The sequence below is a fragment of the Mus caroli genome, unplaced genomic scaffold (genome assembly GCF_978045245.1).
Source record: "Mus caroli unplaced genomic scaffold, Mus_caroli_1 scaffold_11, whole genome shotgun sequence".
Lineage (NCBI taxonomy): Eukaryota > Metazoa > Chordata > Mammalia > Rodentia > Muridae > Mus > Mus caroli.
Window position 1 is genome coordinate 85,882,927 of NW_028227266.1, and position 19,726 is coordinate 85,902,652.

The following is a 19,726-nucleotide window of genomic DNA, read 5'->3' on the forward strand; positions in this document are numbered from 1 at the left end:
TGCATGTCTTCAAGTAATGGTCCAAGTGTCGGACTAACAATAGTGGAAATTCTATCCAAAGAGAAGCCATGACATGCTTCCTGTGAGTGGAAATGTCAGAGTTCTTAGTAAGAAAAAAATCATGCCAAGGTCACTAATACCCACAGTAAAAACAAGTTTCCAAGAATTGTGAAGGGAAAAAAAAATGTATAGGGGTGATGTGGGAAGGTGTTTGGTGGTGGCCGTGGTTTCAGGCAATGTCTGAGACGCATTGACGCGTTTAGCTTATCTTAGTGGGATGTCTCTGTAGGTGAGCGGTCATCCCGGGGAGGGAGCTGTGGTTGATAGTTTCTACACACACTGTCAGCAGTCACACTGAAGACTAGCCGAGGGCTGGGCCAATTCCCCTCTCCCCTAGGCCTGGAAGTCCTCCATGTGGCTGCCCTGTGCTCATGTCCGCCCCACACCCTTCCACATGGTGTTTTCCTGTGCTTGATATACTTTATCAGTGGGTTTGTCGCAAACACTGTTGCACAGTAATTTCTGATTTTCTGTTTATATCGATAATTCAGAAAGGGATAATTTAGCCAATCTTTGGCATATCTTCTATCAAATCTCTTGATTGTTAAGGTCACAAATTTTGGTTCAAAATGGTATCAATAACATAATTAGTAACAGAGCTAGGACCCGGACATTCTAAATTCTGACTTTGGATTCAGTACTGTGTCTATTATTCCTTACTACCATTATGAAGAAAGTTTGTGAGACAGAATTGTGAAGTCCTATCTCATAGTCAGTATCTTAAATAGTATTTTTTTTAAGATTCTAGGCATCTGAATTTCCTGGACATCTTGAACTTGACGAAAGAGTCCCCTCCCTGTAATGAAAATAAAAAATAAATCAATTAAAGTTAATCAAAAGTAAAAACTTTGGCTAAAAGTTTTTTTTTTAAGTTAAAGAAAATAAAAGGGAAATTAAATTTTAGAAGTTTTTTTAAAGAAAGAAAAAGCCAGGCATAACAGCTTACTTCTGTAATCCTAGTTCTCAGGAGGATTGATGGCTGCCAGTTTTGTAACCAGCCTGAGCTGCTCCATGGCAGGAACTTCCCTGTTGAAAATGGCAGATAAAGTAAACTTCTAACGCAGTAGCTCAATTTCACAGCTTCACACACACGAGATGGGAGAATTTGTAGAATTCTTGGGTTGTAGTTTTATCATTTTACCCTTTATTTATTTATTTAGAGATGGGATCTTACTGTGTAAGATTTTTTTTTTTTTAAAGGCTAATAAAGGACGGAAGTAGTCCAAAGGCAAATGGACGGAGGAGGAGAGGGAAGCATCCAACTTAGAACCAGACATAGCTTTTGTTTTCCATTCTCTAGGTACCTTTAAAACAAGGCAGGAGTCTTATGGATTGGATCCGACTGACCAAGAGTGGAAAGGACTTAACAGGATTGAAGGGCAGGTTAATTGAAGTAACTGAAGAAGAACTTAAGAAGCACAACAAGAAAGAAGACTGTTGGATATGCATAAGAGGTAAGCGGCATTTACTAAACATCTCAGAAACGCCTGGGCTTTCAGACTTGGTAACAAAAATTGCCTCACTGGATCATAAATAATGTTGTTCTCACTTTGGACTGTATTTTTCCTTGTATAACCTTTTACATTTGATGCAGAAGACAGGGAACTAAAGGGATGGAAGTCTTTTGTAGCATTCTTATGTTGCATTCCCTTTGAAGGAAGCAGGTGTTTGCCAAGAAATTTAACACCAAGGTGATGCAGTTAAAACGTTCAGGGGCACCCAGTATATGGCATAACTGCCCATCCAGAGCCTTGTGATTGAATGCTCTTAGAAAAAAGGTCTCTGAGACTCTAAAGGGAACCATGTGTGTGTGTTGTATGCACCTATCCATATTTGTATGGATATGCATGTATATGCATGCATGTGCTTGTACACATGCACACTCATGAGAACACTGTTGCATGTGTGTCTGTGGAGACCAGAGGTTGCTGAGCTTTAGATTCAGTGAGAGACTGTCTTAAAGCATAATGAGGAGACAGCTGAGTTAACCTCTGGTGTCCACATACATGTGCACCTACATGCACCCGTGCATACACCCACACTCACACACATACACAAAGAATCAGTTTATTAGGAACACCATGTTGATGTGTGATAACAAAGCGTCAAAGCACATAACAGACAGTAGAAGAACCGAGGGACAGAGATAATTATCATTCAGAGTTGTAGATTTTAATCCCTTTCAGCAGTTGTTAGAACAAGATACGCATCTATAGACATAATGAAATTGATGGTGCAGTTTCTTTATTGAACACAAGATGGCAAAGTCATCATAGTCCTTAGACTAAGGCTTAGAGAAACTCCAGTATAGTTGAAAAATGGTGACTTACTCCATGTGTTTACCTTATGAATATATCTTTTCCTATTATGTATTTTGGGGCTAATATCATTAACAATGGTAAAAATTTTAAGTAAGTAAGAATGCTGTTCTATAATGGCATATAATACTGTTACATACATGATAGACATTAAATTCATTTATTAAATGTAGTCTAGAACTTTAATATTTGATTGAATGTTAAAACCAAAAATTAGTTTTTAATATGTTTACTTTTAATCACCTTAGTGCTTTCAGACTGTTTTGGGGTCTTGAAATAATTCCTAATCTTTTGACAATTATTGAGAACATTAGAAGGCTTTTGTTTGCATGATGTCTCTTAACGTTACCACTAATTAAAATTAAGAAATGTAAAAATATTTAAAATTAATTTATTAAAACTACTATATGTAGTACATAGTACCTATGTTTATGAAAATAACTTTTCTAAATGAAAAATTCAGGAATACATAATTTTTGATTTTAGTAAGTATCTCTAATATATAGCTTGAAAGATGACAGTTCATGTGTATTGTTGTGTGTTTATCTCCAGTGTCAAATCACATGTCTATGTAGCTTCTAGAAAACCCCACACTTATGAAAGAACAAGAATTTTAAACATAGTATTTTAGTTTTATTGGAAAACAATTTTCACCTTGCACCACCAGAAGCGTCTTTTTTGAGCTTCCTCTGGAGTCCTTGGGCTCTACCATGAGGCTCTGTAACTTATAGAATAGAATAAAAAAGAAATAAACATTTTCTAGTCAGTGAACATGTGACCCAAAACATGGGGATATTCTGTATGGTGAACATGGTGGTTCACATACATAGTTAACTACCTAGCCTGGGACACTGTGGCACCTTCACCAGGAAGATAGACAAACAGACATAGGTCTTTGGCACTAACCCATGGTGGGTCTAAGATGGGACTGTCTGAGGGCACCATCACATGGATCTGGGCTTGAAATTACAGTGGAGTGTGCTGCAGTTCTGAATCTAGACATATTTAGTGGGTGGTCTGTGTGATCTTTTCCATTTCTTTATGTTTTATGAGTAGAGACACTGTTCTAGACAATAAGTTTACTCATGGGTCAGCTTAATAAAGACCATGGCTGCTCTTATAGCAGAGAGCTGGCACTTTCACTGGCATTTAGGAAGTTTCTTTATCCAAGATCCTTTCCTGGAGGAATAGGAGTGTGCAGGTCTCAGGGTCCTCTTGACATAGCTCTGTGGAAACTAAGGATCAAGGAGCTGATGTGAGTGTTGCTTTTCTAGTTGCAGGTATTGATGTAAGTATTAAACTTCTTGTCTTAAGCAGCAAGACCCATGTTATTTAAGAGAGACCAAAAAACTGACAGGTTCATTAGCTAGCTCACAAGATCAGTGCAATTTTAGACATTGCAGCTCTCACTACTTTGAAAAAATGAACTCCTAAATGAAATGTTGGGAGAGAATTATCAGAATTTATATTTATAAGCCTTACAATTTGTAAGAAGTTCATTTGGACATCATTTCTCCTTGCTTTGATGCAGGGCTTGTTTACAATGTCAGCCCTTATATGGAGTACCATCCTGGTGGGGAGGATGAACTTATGAGAGCCGCAGGAGCGGATGGAACAGATCTTTTTAATGAGGTAAGTTGCTTCAGGTTATCAGAACATTGTATGCATGGATTTAGCAGTGAGACATCTGTAGGAAGAACATGCTTGCATTCATTTGAGATGGGTGGGCTTGAACTCTGAAATGTAGGCAGAGGTTCACAGGTGGCAGCTGTTTATGAGATTTCTCAGTTTACTTTATTAAAATTCTAGAGTTGGTTTCAGTACATGGCATGCACTGTCTCCTCTGCTGGGAAGACTTGAACTCATCTTGATTTCTTTTAGTAATGATGATAATTGGCTTACAGAAAAGACTGTCAGTGGGAGAAGGGACAGGTGGATCTGCTGTTACAAATTACTGTAGTTTTTAAAATTAAATTATTTTTTTTTTAGTTAGCATACAGCCTTCTTATTCTTTCTTCATAGGGAGACAGTTGTATATCCAATCTATATTCTCTGTGGCACCCATATATCTTGGAGAAAGTTAGATAATGGTGATTAATGAATAGGAAACTTATTTTTCCTAAATTAGTAGGAGAGGGTCTACATGGATTTCAAAAGATGCTTACATCAGTACCCTTTCCTCCAAATTGGCAAACGAACATTAGTTTCCTCACTATTTAAAAGTTCCATAGAATATGTTAATTACTATCAATTTTGTTAATGGTTATTCTGACATCGTAGTCGTTAGAAGTTTAGTAATTTGCCTTTGTTTCACATTTCATTTAGTATTTTAATGATAATGTTATATATTACTAGATTTTTACTATTTAAGATACCTACTTTTTACTACTTACTATTTAAGATACCTGAATCAGATTGGGGTATTTTATGGTTGGTTTGATCAAACATAATTTGATTTCTTCTTCTCCTGCTTTCTGTTATGTTGGTTTTTTTTTTCTTAATACTCTTTCTTTATTTCTGAGATTATAGGTAGTTATTTTTTTGATCAGGCTGTGAAAAATGTAATTTGTTTTGTGTTTAAAATACTTAGCTGTATCTGCTTTAATAGTGGGACATGTTTGCTCTGATGCGCTGATGTGAAGTCCCATTTGCTCATTGGTTGCATTAGCCTTCTCTTAATAAGAGTCTTCTTGCTTCTCTAAGACATGTTCCCTTTGCTGTGTGTTCCCAATGCAAACCAAGCCAGCTCATGCCTAACTTGTGTGCTGTTAACTTCTCTTGAATCTCCCTGTGTCGTCTGGTTGAGTGTACCTCTTCAGCAGAAGATTTCTCAATAAAAAAATAAAATCTCATAGTTTACATTCCTCAGCACTGAGTTTATATGGGCTGTGTGTGAGGAAGGTGGTGCTGTGCTTAACACATCGCTGCATTCCATGGCTTTAATGAGCCAGCAAAGTTTATTATTTATGACTATTACTAACTATAAATAGTTTTGTGTTTTAGAAGCTTCTGGTGTGTTCTAGAAACTTCTTCTAGAAACTGTCTTTCACTAGAAAGCTTTCCCTCTGCCCCATATTTGAGTTGAACAGAGAATGTATTGGTTCATGTCTTTATTGTCTTTGTTTCCAGTTTTGATTGCACTGCTGGCCCCTTATCTTATCATTCCACATAACTGATGGACTGAGATGGCCTGTTGGTCTTTCAACCCAGTCTCCTGTGATCACACTGCCATACCAGCTCTCTGTGTTTCCTGGTGCCAGTTCACAGAGAAAGGGATTGAGCTGCTAAGTAGTCTTTGTCTTTTCCCATCATGCCCAGATAGCTTTCTGTTCAGGTAACACAGCAAATATATTCACCTTCTTAAGGATGATTGTCTAAGCAACATCCTGCTATTCAGCTCTAAGTGGTCATACTAACAGTGAAATGAATGTAGTCATCTGACTGGTCTCTGAGACCCTGTGAAGAGTAAATACTCTCCTTTGAGCATACATAAGTAAGTGCCTGCCTGCTGTCTAGAGTCCTGTAGTTCACAAAAGCCCTAGCCCTTGCCTCCTTGGATCTCTGTCTTTTTATCTGTCTGCTTAAATAATCCAAGTTCTTACATGCCAAAGGCAGGCTTCACTTAGTACTGGGTGCATTGTGAGTAACTGCAAATAAAATGTCAGTTTCTATTAATAATAAGTACATGCCCATTTTGTAATGTATTTGCTATTTAGCATTATTTATTTCCTCAGGATTATTAAGATTCTGTTAACAATATTGTTTGACCATTTTTTTTTAAATACTTGAACAGTGTCTTATGACTGATGTTGAGTAATATAATTTATTTTCTTTTACTGATGAGTTTAAATTTTGTGTTCTTTCTAATCTTTTTCTAATTGAAAATTTAATTTTTTTAAGATTTTGCTAGTTTAAGCAGTGTTATGCTTCTAGCATAGTGATGTATACCTGTAATCCTGTAATCCTATCACTCAGGAGGTTGAGGCAGGAGGATGTCTGTGAGTTAGAGGGTAGCTTGGGTTACATTGTTCCAGACCAGCCTGAGTTCAGATTTTCTGTTTTATTATACAGGAAGAATATGACAGTAATTTTCAGACATTGTGAACACTAATGCATACTCCCAGTCTGTGATGCTTTTCATTGCATTGCAATTGGCAAAGAAAATTAAAAAAAAAAAAAAAATTACATTTGAGTGTTCTTTTGGAATTGTTGGGACCTCATAAACACCTGACAGTTGTGTGGACAACATGTTGAAAATACTGTTCTAAACAGTCTTTATCTCTTGCTGGCTAATGAATCTGCTTCAGAGCAGTGTATGAAGTTTTAGCTCTACTCATGGTAAAATGAGAACATTCTGTGGTCATGTTGCCTGTCGGCCCTTCATCTCCCATGCTAGGTTCATCGTTGGGTCAATTATGAATCCATGCTGAAAGAATGCCTGGTTGGCAGGATGGCTGTGAAGCCTGCTGTTCCAAAAGGTGAGTAAAGCAAGAGTGCCTTTTGAAAATACAATTGAATTCCAATGAGTAGGCATAAATACGCCACAGTACTTTCCCCAATTTTACTGGCCTTCTGTGTATCTGTTCTAAAGGTTTTATTCCACCTTTGGGCCTCCACATGCATGCACATACCTACCTACAGATGTAAGATCGTGTACACACACACACACACACACACACAAATGGAGAAAAGAAAACAAATTCTGTATGTCTTTCCCTTTTTAAAAAGTGATGTATTTTGTAGAAAGTTATAAGGAGTAAAAATTGCACAGACAGGAAACCTTTGTTTGCTTCCTGGTTTTTAGTAATCTCACATGCTGTCACGAAGCCAATTAGTGACAGTACTGGTTACAGATGGTGCCTGAATTGTTTTAGTCTTGAGGTTTTACATTTAATTTTTTAAAATTAATATTAGAGTAGGCACCTCACTCTGCTATTCCAGGCTGCAGTCAAACTCATGGTTCTTTTTCCTTAGCCTCTGAAAAGTTGGGACTGCAGGTGTGGCAGATGTATGGCGCCATGCTCAGTTTATAACTTAACTGTTTTGGTTGCTTTCACTGGACTCAAAAAAAAAAAACCAAAAAACAAAACCTGTAAGAAGTGATCCAGTACAGTGTTGCCTCTGCCTTGGTCCCCCGTGTATCTTGACTCTTCTTTGTCTCCTCACCGATGCAGTCTTACTCTTTGTTAAGCTTCTTTAAAGGCTAGCTCCCCTATCTGACAGCTGTTCCTGACCCTCTTTCATAAGAGCACCCTCTTGGAGTTTGAGTGGAATTGCAGAAGCAAGAATACTTCATATAGCTCCTTTCTGTGAAGGGATAGAGCCATTTCTGCTCAGTCATTCCTGACTCTGGCTCTCATTCAGAATGAAAGGTCTGTTCAAACAGAATCTTTGATGCTTAGTTCAGTGAATTTTATAATTCAAGGCTTTATTGCTGGAAGCTTCTCTCAGTAAACCGCTATGTAGGTCCTGGGATTTTAGGTCCACAAAAGAATGTCCATGGTCACAATAGAGGTAGAGAACAGGGGCTTGGATCTATAAAAGGCAAGAAGTTGGAACCAAGCCCCTGTTTATGGCCTGGACTGGTAGAACTATGTATTTAAAGGAAAGGTTTGTAACAGTAGAGGGAGATACTGAACTTTCAAGTCTTTTGCAACCTTTTTTATAAGGTGATGAAGGATAAGAAAGAATTTCATGCAAGAATCTGACATAGTGCTCATAGTAGTGAGGGTGCGCTTCTGACATAGTGCTCATAGTAGTGAGGGTGCGCTTCTGACATAGTGCTCATAGTAGTGAGGGTGCGCTTCTGACATAGTGCTCATAGTAGTGAGGGTGCGCTTCTGACATAGTTCTCATAGTAGTGAGGGTGTGCTTCTGACATAGTGCTCATAGTAGTGAGGGTGCGCTTCTGACATAGTGCTCATAGTAGTGAGGGTGCGCTTCCTGGTGCTCACTGAAGGCAATATTGTGGAACTTGGTTTTTATTACAAGAAACTCTTCATTGTACTTCCAGCTCAGCAAGGAGGTCAGCAACTCTTCAACTCAGATTTGTCTCCCTTAAGTGATAGTGGGGGATTTGTAAGAAGAGATGGGAAAAGCAAGTTGTTGATTGGTCAGAAAGGAGAGTTTGGGGTTCTTAATATAAGTATAGGAGGGCAATGCACCACTTCACAGATTACATAGGTGGTGGTGGTGGTCGCCTCCTTCTCCTCCTCCTCTTGCTCCTCCTCCTCCAGCTTCCATGTAGACCAGGCTTACCTCAAATTTGCAGCTATCCTTTAGGCTCTGCTTCCTAAGTGCTGGGGTTATAAGTGTACACCGCCACCATGCCTGCCTATGCAGGCTACCTTTATTTTATTTCATTGCAATCCTTGGGATTGAACCCAGGGCCTTGTGTATGCTAGACAAACATCCTATTACCACTCTGCAGCACTTGCTTGGTTATATTTGAGGGTAGTTAGTATTTCATCCATCAGGGATTATGAGCTCATATTAAAAGAGCATTGACTGGTGGGACTAGCTGCTTCTATGCACGTTCACTCTTGGAAGCCAGCCTTGAACCACGTTTGCATGGGTGCTGATAGCTTTTCCTGAAGCAGCTACTAAATAACATATTTAGTTATGTACCAGTGTTACCAGGCCTTTCCTAACCAACTTCAGTCTGACCTACCTGGGAATCCTGATAGGCCACTTAGCAGTTTGAAGCAAGGTTGGAGTTTAAGCATATCACCTTCATGATCCCAGAAACCTCAGACCAAGAGCTAGTCTCGCACTGCTGTTTCCCAGTGTACCTAGCAAATGCCCATGAGGATTTGTATCAGAAGAACATGAATTCAACCTGAAACCCTCTTCCTACCGACACAGGTCGGTTGTTAGGACACCCAAGGAAGTAAGTCAGAAATAAAGGGCAGTTGTGCTGTTGGGCTATGTTAGACCTCTCCAAAGTTGTGATAATCATGTCTTGAATTTTAGAGAAATGAGATTGAATTGAATACCTAAGTTTAAAATGGCACTATTAAAAGCAGCCATGCGGAACTGAGAATGAACCACTGAGAACTGCGTTTTAGAAAGGAAAAAATAGAAGCACATAAAATTAAAAGCTTGTCATATGAAGAGCTCAGTAGGTGAGACAGGGAAACTGCAGGGAACACGAGATCAAAGAGCAGAGCTTACACAGAATAAATATGGTGCATAGAGAACACATGCACAAGACATGGAATCTCCCTGCCTAAGGCTTGTAAGCAGACTTCTAGAAGGAAGTCACAGAGAGAGTGAGGGAGAGGCAGTGCATGAAGGTGATACAGGCTAGAACTTTTCAGAATTAATGAAAGGCAGATATCTAAAGTTTAGCAAGTTCAACAAACCCCAGACAAGACCAATAAACAGCATAACATGTAAAACATGGACTGTACACACCCAGAAGGTGAAGACTAGCCAGAGGAGACTCACCGACACAGCACGGCTCTCAGACAGCAGCTAGCTCGGTGCTGCCTACTGCAGCTGAACTCCCAACCAACAGCAGAGGCTAAAAGCAGAATGAATTGTGCTTTGAAAATGTTAAGGAAAAACAACTGTCGTCTTAAATCACTGTGTAGAAAAGTTAAAACAGATGTACACTAGACCATCAAAAGACCAAAGCCCCTCCCCTGGAGGGTAGAACCAGGATGAGGAGACGGAGATTTCAGCCCAAGCCCTAATCATAAAGGACTAAATTATAAACACTGCTCTTTTCCTCTGCTTGTTCAGGGAAGGCAGCATTTTTCTTAGGAAAAGAAGGTATGAGCTTTTAGAAACAAAATAAAAACCTCCTTTCCTATTCCATCTTTATTCCTGACACTGATAACTGAGGCAGCGTGATAATAGCTTTGGAAATAGCAGAGTTTTATAGACAGATTTGGGTCCAAGTCTCATCTCTGCTACTTAGACCTTGTTTTCTTAGGTACCAGTCATAGATGGTACCTAATGGTAATACTTTTCATTAATAAAATGAAGCATAATAATGAAATGGGAAAATAGTATATGAGTAAATGTGCTTGCCACACAAGTCCAGACTCCCAGAACCCAAGTAAAAGCTGCCCATGGTAGAGCAGCATCTGTAATCCCAGTAATCCCTAATAACTGGACTAACCTACAAGGAGATTCGAGGCAGGCAGGGAGGGACAAGAGCTAGGCTGACTAAGCTGCACCCAGATACACTGGTTTTACAGTAAGACCCATGCCCAAAGGTTGTCTCTGTCACCTACCTTTGTGCCATGACCACACATCAACAAGTACACACGTGGCAACTTTAATATTTCACACATTTACACTCATGGATGAGCATTGTAAAGATGTTGAGGAATTAACTGAAGCAAAATTTGCCAGCCACCTGGAATCTCAGCAACATGTGTGTGTGTGTCTGTGTGTGTGTGTGTGTGTCTGTGTGTGTGTGTGTGTGTCTGTGTCTGTGTGTGTGTCTGTGTGTGTATCTGTGTGTGTGTCTTTGTCTTTGTATGTGTCTGTGTGTGTGTCTGTGTGTGTGTGTGTCTGTGTACCACAAGCTTGAGGGATCCTTAGGCTAGTGTGAAGGGGAACCTCCCTACCTTGTGTCATCTTTCAGTTTGAAAATTTGGATGTTATTTTAGTTTATTCTTTAAGACTTTAAAAAACTCCAAACAACTTGCTGAGGGGATTAATGTGATCATAATTGTGTAGCACTTGTGTGGCTATTAAAATATATTAGACTTTTGTGAATTGGCTGCTGTCATTACAATTACACTTAAGATCCGACCCCCCCAGCTTTCCCCCTCCCCTTGCCCCCCACCATACTGAAGAACATAGTGCAGCTGACTGGCAGGGCAGTCTCTGACTAACTGAGCTCTTCCAGAAGAGAGGCTTTAGCCAACATTAGGAACATTTAGCCAACATTAGGAAAGGATGTCAGTTTTGTGTTTCATGGAGTCTTTCAAATGATGCAACTAGTTTTCAACAAATACTGACTTTCTTCTTAGGGAAACTAAAATGATGGAAATGTAAATGTGTTTAACATGGAAAAGAGTTTATATGACTCAGCTTTTTAAAACTTAGACTGGTATAATTGTGAAGGTAATTTAAATAATTTAAGAGGAAGCTTTCTTCATACTGGAATTTTCTTATATTAAAAAATGGCCAGCAAGGGAGTTACTTCTAAAAAAATCCAATAAGTTATGGCAGATTGAAGTCAGAGCACATTAGGCAAAATAGTCCTCTGATGTAATTTTTTTTTCCTAGAAACAAATTACCTAGAGTAAATTTTCAAAATCTATGAGTGCCTTGGGTAAAAACAGATTTTTTTTTTCATGACAAATGAAATGCATTAGACCATGGCTCTAAAGTACCCAGAGATGGCTTTAATTTGCAGCACTGTGAACTCGCTGTTTCTTTTCAGATAAAGCAGATAATCACAGCTGCAGTAGCCGTCACAGGTCACACTGATGGGGGACAGTTAGGACCAAGCAGTGGACGTCAGTGCTCCCTTACAGTGGTAAATGGGGTTCGTAGGCAACGAGAAGCAATAGGCATTTGAGGTATATCTTTTATCCTGCTTTAAGTCTTGTATGGTTTTAGGAAGTATTAAACAACAGCATTAGGAAGTATTAAACAACTTTTCAAGAAAAGTAGGGTGGGGTTTCAGGGGAGACAGATTACATCTTGGCTTTGCTGAGGAGCTGTGGGTCAGTTTAGGCCTTGGCCTCTTCTTGAGGAATGTAAATAAGAGTAAGAGTCCTTTTAGCTATAGGATTATTTTGATTAAGAGGGGGAAAGATGACTGTCTGGTTTTCTTAGTTATTATCACTGTGTGTTGGAGGACTGAATTAGAGGTGGTTATGGGAGTTTGGATTATCAGAAATTAGGAGACAAAACATTTGAAAGCTGAATATGTCACACACCTGTAACTGCAGCCCTTAGGAGGTTAGACAAAAGGACCACGCATTTAGGGATCCTGAGGCTAGTGGGAAGGGGAACACCACCTTGTAACATCTTTGACATTTTGAATATGTTATTTTAGTTGGTTATTCTTTAAAACTTTTTAAAGCTACTAACAACTTGCTGAGGGAATTATTATGACCATAATTGTGTAGCACTTCTGTGGTTATTAAAATATATTAAACTTTTATAAGTTGGTTGCTATCCTGAAAAATATACCTGAAAAATGTTTTCTGGTTTTTAACTCTAATAATTGTATCATATGTACATATGAAAATCTTAACATATTTGCTTCATTTTGGTGACTTTATGCTTATTATAGTATAGGTATAGTTACAGACTGACAGACTGATAATAGTCAGTGTTAATATTTGTATTTTATAGAATATAAGCAGTATATTACATTTTCTCTATACTAAGTTAGAATATGATATCTCAGACAAAGCTTGGGGTGTAAGTACTCTAGGATGTGTATGTGGCTCAGTTGTAGAACCTGTGCTATGCATTCTCAGAGTCCACAGATTGATTGCCAGCACTTGGGAGTAGGAGGTCAAGAAATAAATCTACCAAAATACTGGGAGGGAGATGCACAGATTGTGTGTATACACACACACACACACACACACACACACACACACACACCTACCTCTATCTGGAGCAATGGGCTGATGGTCTCCACTAGAGTGACTTACTTGAAAGAAAGGCCTTTGATGTCATGGCCCTATTTCTTTTTCTTTTTTTCTTTTTTGGACAGACAGATGGGTGGATGGATGCGGCAGAGCTCTCCAAGCCAAACTACTCAACCAACAACTTTATTTCTTTACTTTGGCCTTTTTATACATTCTTAGACAAAAAAATTATTTAGAAAATTACCTCATATATAAAATGTTACACAAAATGGGAGTTACAGAAAGATGTTTATATCAAGTTTAAAATAGACCATATGTGTTCATATATAATGAACATGTATAAAAGCCCCATTTCTATTCTTGGAATTTCTATTCTGTTCGTTTAACAATAACATAGTTAACCAATGAAAATGACTTGATGTTCTCTTTCATGTTATAGTATTCTTATCTGACTTTTTCCTTTCCAAATACAGACTGTCATGAAGGAAAGAGAGTCTTAAATGGTAAGTCATATAAGTTAATAATAAGAATTACTCATATTTACATGCTTATGTGTGATAGTGCTACACAGAATTGTCTGGGGTATTCAGACTTTTTTAAAATGCAAAAGCTGCTGTTGCTTAGCCAAGCTTAAGGGATTTACTAGAACATTATGGGCCCCTTATTTTACCTCTTCCTCTTAAAATAATTGCTTCCATGAAATCTCTGAGCCCAATGCATAACTGCTTATAGTGAGTAAAATAGGGCTAAGGTGGTCTCTTAGGCATGTGACAGATTTCAGTAGCTTATTACTCTAGGCTGCTCCTTGACTGAGCAGTACGGACATTCTCATGGTTGGCACTGCCCTTTTAGCATCCAAGTGTGCTGTGGTGGTCAATACTGATTCATGAAATGCATGGGGCTCTTCTGAATTATGTTATTGTACCTGTAGATTCAGATATTTTTTTCCCTCCCTTTTTACAAAACCAAGTTTTAGAAATAGAGTTAGCAAGCTAGGTTTGCAGTAGAATTACAATGTTTTTAAGAGAGAAAATCGTCTGTAATTTGCCATTTATGATGTTTGGAGTTGCTATGGTGTAAGACTGCAGTAAATGCAGGGCTGATCTTGGGCTCCATCTGATGGTTGACTCTCCTGTGATGCTACAGAAATAGTCGTCCTTCTTACCTACCACGTGTGGCCTTCTGTATCTTTACTTCTGGTGCACTCTATTTAACGTTTCAATTAAAGATAGCCTTAAATGTGAACCATCACGCTTCATTGTGGAGCTGATACATGTTGTGACTTGGATCCTGTATAGCAGAGAGGTGCATCTGTATCTGTTTTTGTGTATGTATCTATGTACATAGGTATAGATTTGTATTTTGTAACTGTCTCTACATTTGACTTAGCTAAGTCTATATGATAATTTTATATTTGCAAATGTAATATGCCTGCTTTTTGTACCATTATTCCAACAGCTGATTAAAATCCTGAGAGGGATAGATGAGTTGTGTTGTGCGATAGGGCCCAGGTCCCTTAAGCTGCCGTCATTTTGTCAGCTGCACTGTAGAGAGGGAGAGTGTTCTTTTGGACTGCCTTACTTCTTTACGCTGCTCTAGCTTGGCTTACCCTGTGCTCCCAGAGGCTATCATGTAAGATTTGTTTGATGGCTTCTCCTTGTACATGTTGAAATCAAGATAGATTTGTTAAGTTTGGCATTGCTCTCTTCTCATAAGCGGTATCTCTGTGCTGCTCTCTTGATTTTTAAGAGGTATCTGGAATTGATCTCCTTTGTGCTGTGGTAGGTTTCTCTCATTAGAACTGTAATGTGTATAAGGGTAGACAAAAAAGCCAGACCAAAGGACACCATGTCTTATGATCCCTTCTCTATGTAGTAAGTAGTGCCATTAATACATGTCCATCAGTTTAAATCTACTCTGGTGTCATAAGTCACAGTAATGGCTACCACTGGCAGAGAGTAAGCTTTTGGAAAACACATAAAGAAAATGCTGGTGACAAGGGTCTCTCTGCCTTATGAAAATGCATGTATTAATATGTCCTTTATGTATGTATGTATGTGTGTATGTATGTATATTTATTAAAATGGGTCAAGTGTGATGTAGATAAATTGCTGTTTGGTTTTTTTTTTTTTTTTTGAGAAGGCATGCTTCCTAAGAGCCAAGTGACAGACATACTGCCCAGAGATGTGACAGACACACTGCCCAGGGATGCGACAGACACACTGCCCAGGGAAGGCCTCAGTTCTCCAAGGTATGCTACTCTTAACATTTCAAAGTGATAGCAGTTCTACACAACCCCACAAACATAGGAAAGAGCCAAAGGGTTGGTTTACTGCTTCCTGCCAGTCAGTCTTGCTTAGGGCATGAACTGCAGTACCTCATTTATCAGATGCAGAGGCAGCGGGAACTGTTCCATAAACAGGTTTTAAGTAACCAAAGTAGGATTCATTTTGAATACTTTAAAACACTGCCTTTTTTTCCTGATAATAAAATATGTATTCAGGGTAGAAAGTTTAGAAAACATAGAAACAGGAAAACCAGTTGTAACCCCATTAACCATAGACCTGGCTGCCTAATACTGTGCTTTTTGACTTATGCACCACCTGTCCACACTATAATCAAATTACGGTTCCGGTCTTGCCTGTGAGCAGTATCTGTTGTTAGTATTCTGTGAAAGCATTTTTTATTTGCTCACATAACCATGCCACCTTTATCTTAGTATTCAATCTTTATATACCTATTTTGGTGGAGTTTTTTAAAAAATAAATTTTAATGGAAATACTTTAAAATGTTTTAAACACTAATTTTCCTGACCAAATGTTTGTTTATGGTGCCTTAAATGCACTCAGGCTTCTTTTTTGTTATTCTTTTCCCCTCCCGTGGTCTGTGCTAACAAAAGCACTTTGTTATACATAGGGTTAAATAAGTTTGTGGACAGTTTTGTTAAGGGACTAAGAATGCCACCATGTGGCTGTCTTTACATAGAGAATCAGTATTGACTTGATCAGCTTTACCTTAACTTTGATTACTTACAGCTATGATTGGTTCCAAACAGAGTCTTCAGTCACCATTGTTGTATACACCAAACAAAAGGTAAGCATCTATGGGAAACAAATAGTAAGGATTAGTCAGTTTATTTATATGAGTCCTTTTTCTACAATCTTTTTTTTTTTTTTTTTTTTTTTGGTTTTCTCGAGACAGGGTTTCTCTGTGTAGCCCTGGGTGTCCTGGAACTCACTTTGTAGACCAGGCTGGCCTTGAACTGAGAAATCCGCCTGCCTCTGCCTCCCAAGTGCTAGGATTAAAGGTGTGCGCCACCACTGCCCAGCTCTACAATCTTTTCTTATATTAACCAATTCATTCTTCACAACAACCTCAAGGCAGCAAGCACTGTTCTCTCCGTTTTACAAAGGATTAATTTGTTTAGAACTTAGGTATTCTGGCTCCTACCTGGCAGATATGCTGTGTAGTCTTTAAGCCTCTTAAATATTGTGTGTGCTTTCCAGTTAACTTCACTGTAACATGACATCTTCTGAGATTACAGAACTTACACTGCTGAGACTTAATATGCTTGAACTGTCCTGGCCTTCAGGTGCCCCTGTGTAACAAAGGCTAGGGAGCTCATTCACTTGTGGGGTCTTGGAATGGCACCTCTTCTATAGAAGGCACCATTAGCTGTTTTCAGCCACATAGTCCAATGCCTGCTGAGCTTCCACACTTGAGCCTTGTGGATCTAAAGGAAATCCCTGGAATTTTCAAGAATTCAAGCTACTTTTATAGAAGTGCAGAGCCTCATCAGAGCAGGGGCCTCCTCTCTACTGCAGTGGGGATTTGAACACTGTGTTGGAATGGCCACCCTCTTGACTGGTAACAGTTGAGTTGGCTCAACACGCCACTAGTCCTATGTGCCTTTTCCCTCTAGCTCTTGTTTCCTCACCCCACAGTCTAAAACTAAGAGGGCAGCCCCAGAGAAGCTGGGATCTGCTCTTCATTAATTCCTGTGGGGTTTGAAGTGCAGTGACCAAGGAAAGGGGAGACTACTAAAGGATGATGTAGTCAACACATGGTGTAAGTAGTGAGTACCACACACTTTCACTAAGTCTCCATAGAAATGAAAGCTGTCTAAAATGTCCCTGAGTAAACTTTTCATAGCTGATGTTAATAGGTTATGTGCTTCTCCAGCATCACACAGTAGTAGGAAAACCAAAATGAAAGTAGCTAAAGATTTTGATTTCTGGCTTATATTTTTATTTTTTGCTACATTGTTTCTCAAAAATAATATTCTTGAGTAACTAGCAGATGCTAGTTACTCAAGATCTACAGATAGTCTAAAACCAGATAGCCATGGTGGATACTGAACAGAGCACATGTCTGCTTAGTGCTAGTCCTACCTTTGTAGAATTACAACGATGTCCAGAGAAGGGTAGGAGTTGCCTTGGATGAGAAAGAAATGAGAACCAGGAGTAATATTTATGTTGCTGGAGATCTGTAAAGCAGTGCATGAAAATGTCACTCAGCACCCCACAAATGGGGTTGTTGGGGTCAGTCTCATGCTTTAATCTTTTTGTCTTTACTTCCTTTTAAGAATATCAGTTTAGACTCAATAATCGTTGACCTCCAGAATGACTCCTTGAGAGCAGAAGCAGTCATCCAGGATCATTCTTACCTTGTACATATTGGTGAGTACTGCATTCTTATTCATGAGAATAGCTTGCTTCCTTTCATTATGCAGCAGTCTGCTCTGCAGTCAAGAGTGCTGTAGTTTTTTATTTGCTATTGTTGCTTTGGGTTGTCATTTTTGATCCTTTTATAGTTACTGTTTTCCTTCATGCTAATAAAAATGAAAGCATGACCCCCTTTCCAAGTCTAGGCAATCAGAAGTCTAATGTGCTGTCCATTGCATGACAGATACCTGACTTCAAGCAATCAGATGTGGTCAGAATCCATCATAAAAGTCTCTCGTACTTGATATCTATAAATAAGTCCCTGGAAACCTTTGGTCACCATCAGAGCATTCCTTACTGGGGATGCCCCATCCTTGCCAGCTCTGTCACAGGATGTTAAAGGCAGAGACCAAACACCCCGGACTGCAAGTTCATATTGTGTCCCTCAGTTGCTGATCTCCTCACAGCCCAGAGATAAGCCTTGTTGATTTGGGGCTGTCAGAAGCAACGAGTCAGCACTGAAGTTTGGAACCAAATGTTGGATCCTGTTTCTCACTTATAATGAGTTTGAGTCTAGGACTTCCTTGTTTTCTTCTCTTATGACTATGATGTATTTCTAGTTAGAAAATAGATATGTCACACACACAAATATCCCCAAACAAGAGCAAATATATACTGTGTTTTAAAATGAATTGTTATTGTGTATCTGTGCTTGGTGTGTATGTGGAAGTGCCATAACAACATGTATGGAGGTTAGTTTTGTGGACTGGGTCCTCTCTTTTCTACTCTTACATGGATTCCAGGAAAGGAGGGAGCTCAGGTTGTCAGGCTTGTGTGGCAAGCAATATTTCAGGATATCTGATCATACTGTGACCCCCGAGACTGAACACTGGGAAAACCTGTCTTTGGTTATGATGTGGCTCAGCTCTGTCACACACGTTTAATCCAAGAGTGTTGCAGGATATTTGATCATACTATGAGACTGTGTATTGAAAAATCTGTTTGTAGTTGTGGTGTGGCTCAGACTTAGCACACACCTTTAATCCCAAACAATGAAGGTAAAGTTATTTGTAGTAGGAAGCACCTGTGTTTAAAAGTGATGCCTAATTGTGTGGTAGACAAAGTGACAAATCAAAGAAAGATTTGACAGGATAGGATATGCACAACTCTTGTGAGATGAAAGCTATGAGGGAGCAGTGCAGGGGGTGAGGCCATTTCACTGGAGAGTGTTACAGAGACAGGTTGAAGAGAGAGAGAACAAGCTAGACAAGGTGATGACAATGAGCCAGAGAATGAAAAGGAGCAAGAAAATTAGAACAGATTGCCAGAGTTAGTTTGAGGCCAAGCAGAGCAATTCAGGAAAAGCTGAGAGAAACCAGATTGAATCAGTCAGCATGGAAAGATATTTTGAGCCAGAATAGCTGAGTTGACCAGCCAGCCAGAGTCCCAGAAAGAGCTAGAAAGCAAGTGAATACAGAGACACTTGGCTACCCAAGATGATGAGTGTGACAAATGCGGGATTAGCCCTAAAGAAGTCATTTTTATTACCCCTCCTAAGGCTCAGGGAACCCTGTGGGAGGGGGAATAGAAGAAATTTAAGAACAAGGGGAGTGAAATTCCATTCTCTAATTGACATAACCCATGTAATTATGAACTCACAGCCACTGCAGTTACTTGGTTTGGATCTACACAACATAGGCCTTCTCAACAGGCATTCATGGGTGGGGGATGGAGGTGAGGGAGAGGTCTGTGGGACCCTATCCCTTGTTACTGAAGTATAGGTTTTATAGGTTTCTGATGGAATCTGGACAAGAGGGAGCCACTGTCTTGAGTTGCATGCACACTGGTGAGCCCACCAGGCTCTAGTGGATAGTTCACACAGATGACTATGATCCAACCCAGAGAGACACAAACAAGACAGACGTGAATGTGAGAAAGAGCTGAGTAGGGAGAGGACAGGTGGCCAAGGAAGAGAGGAGAGGGAGAGAAGGTAGGGCTACAAGCAAGCAGAGTACATTTATGTACATAACAAAATTAATAAAAAGTAAGCTCTTCCTGGATGCCAGTGCTATATTGTAAAGACTGAAGCACTGGAGAATTCAGATGCCAG

At 39.3% G+C, this 19,726-nt stretch overlaps 1 protein-coding gene across 3 annotated transcripts in view; it reads left to right on the plus strand.

Moving 5' to 3' along the window:
* Nucleotides 1–19,726, plus strand: part of LOC110302392 (cytochrome b5 reductase 4) — a 57,175-nt gene that overhangs the window by 10,118 nt on the left and 27,331 nt on the right. For all 3 annotated transcript variants that reach the window (XM_085827821.1, XM_085827818.1, XM_085827819.1), the window contains 7 exons: nucleotides 1,361–1,514; nucleotides 3,910–4,010; nucleotides 6,775–6,856; nucleotides 13,426–13,455; nucleotides 15,095–15,203; nucleotides 15,988–16,045; nucleotides 17,538–17,631. In XM_085827821.1, the coding sequence (XP_085683947.1) occupies nucleotides 1,361–1,514; nucleotides 3,910–4,010; nucleotides 6,775–6,856; nucleotides 13,426–13,455; nucleotides 15,095–15,203; nucleotides 15,988–16,045; nucleotides 17,538–17,631 (628 nt within the window). The remainder of the gene's footprint in view (nucleotides 1–1,360; nucleotides 1,515–3,909; nucleotides 4,011–6,774; nucleotides 6,857–13,425; nucleotides 13,456–15,094; nucleotides 15,204–15,987; nucleotides 16,046–17,537; nucleotides 17,632–19,726) is intronic.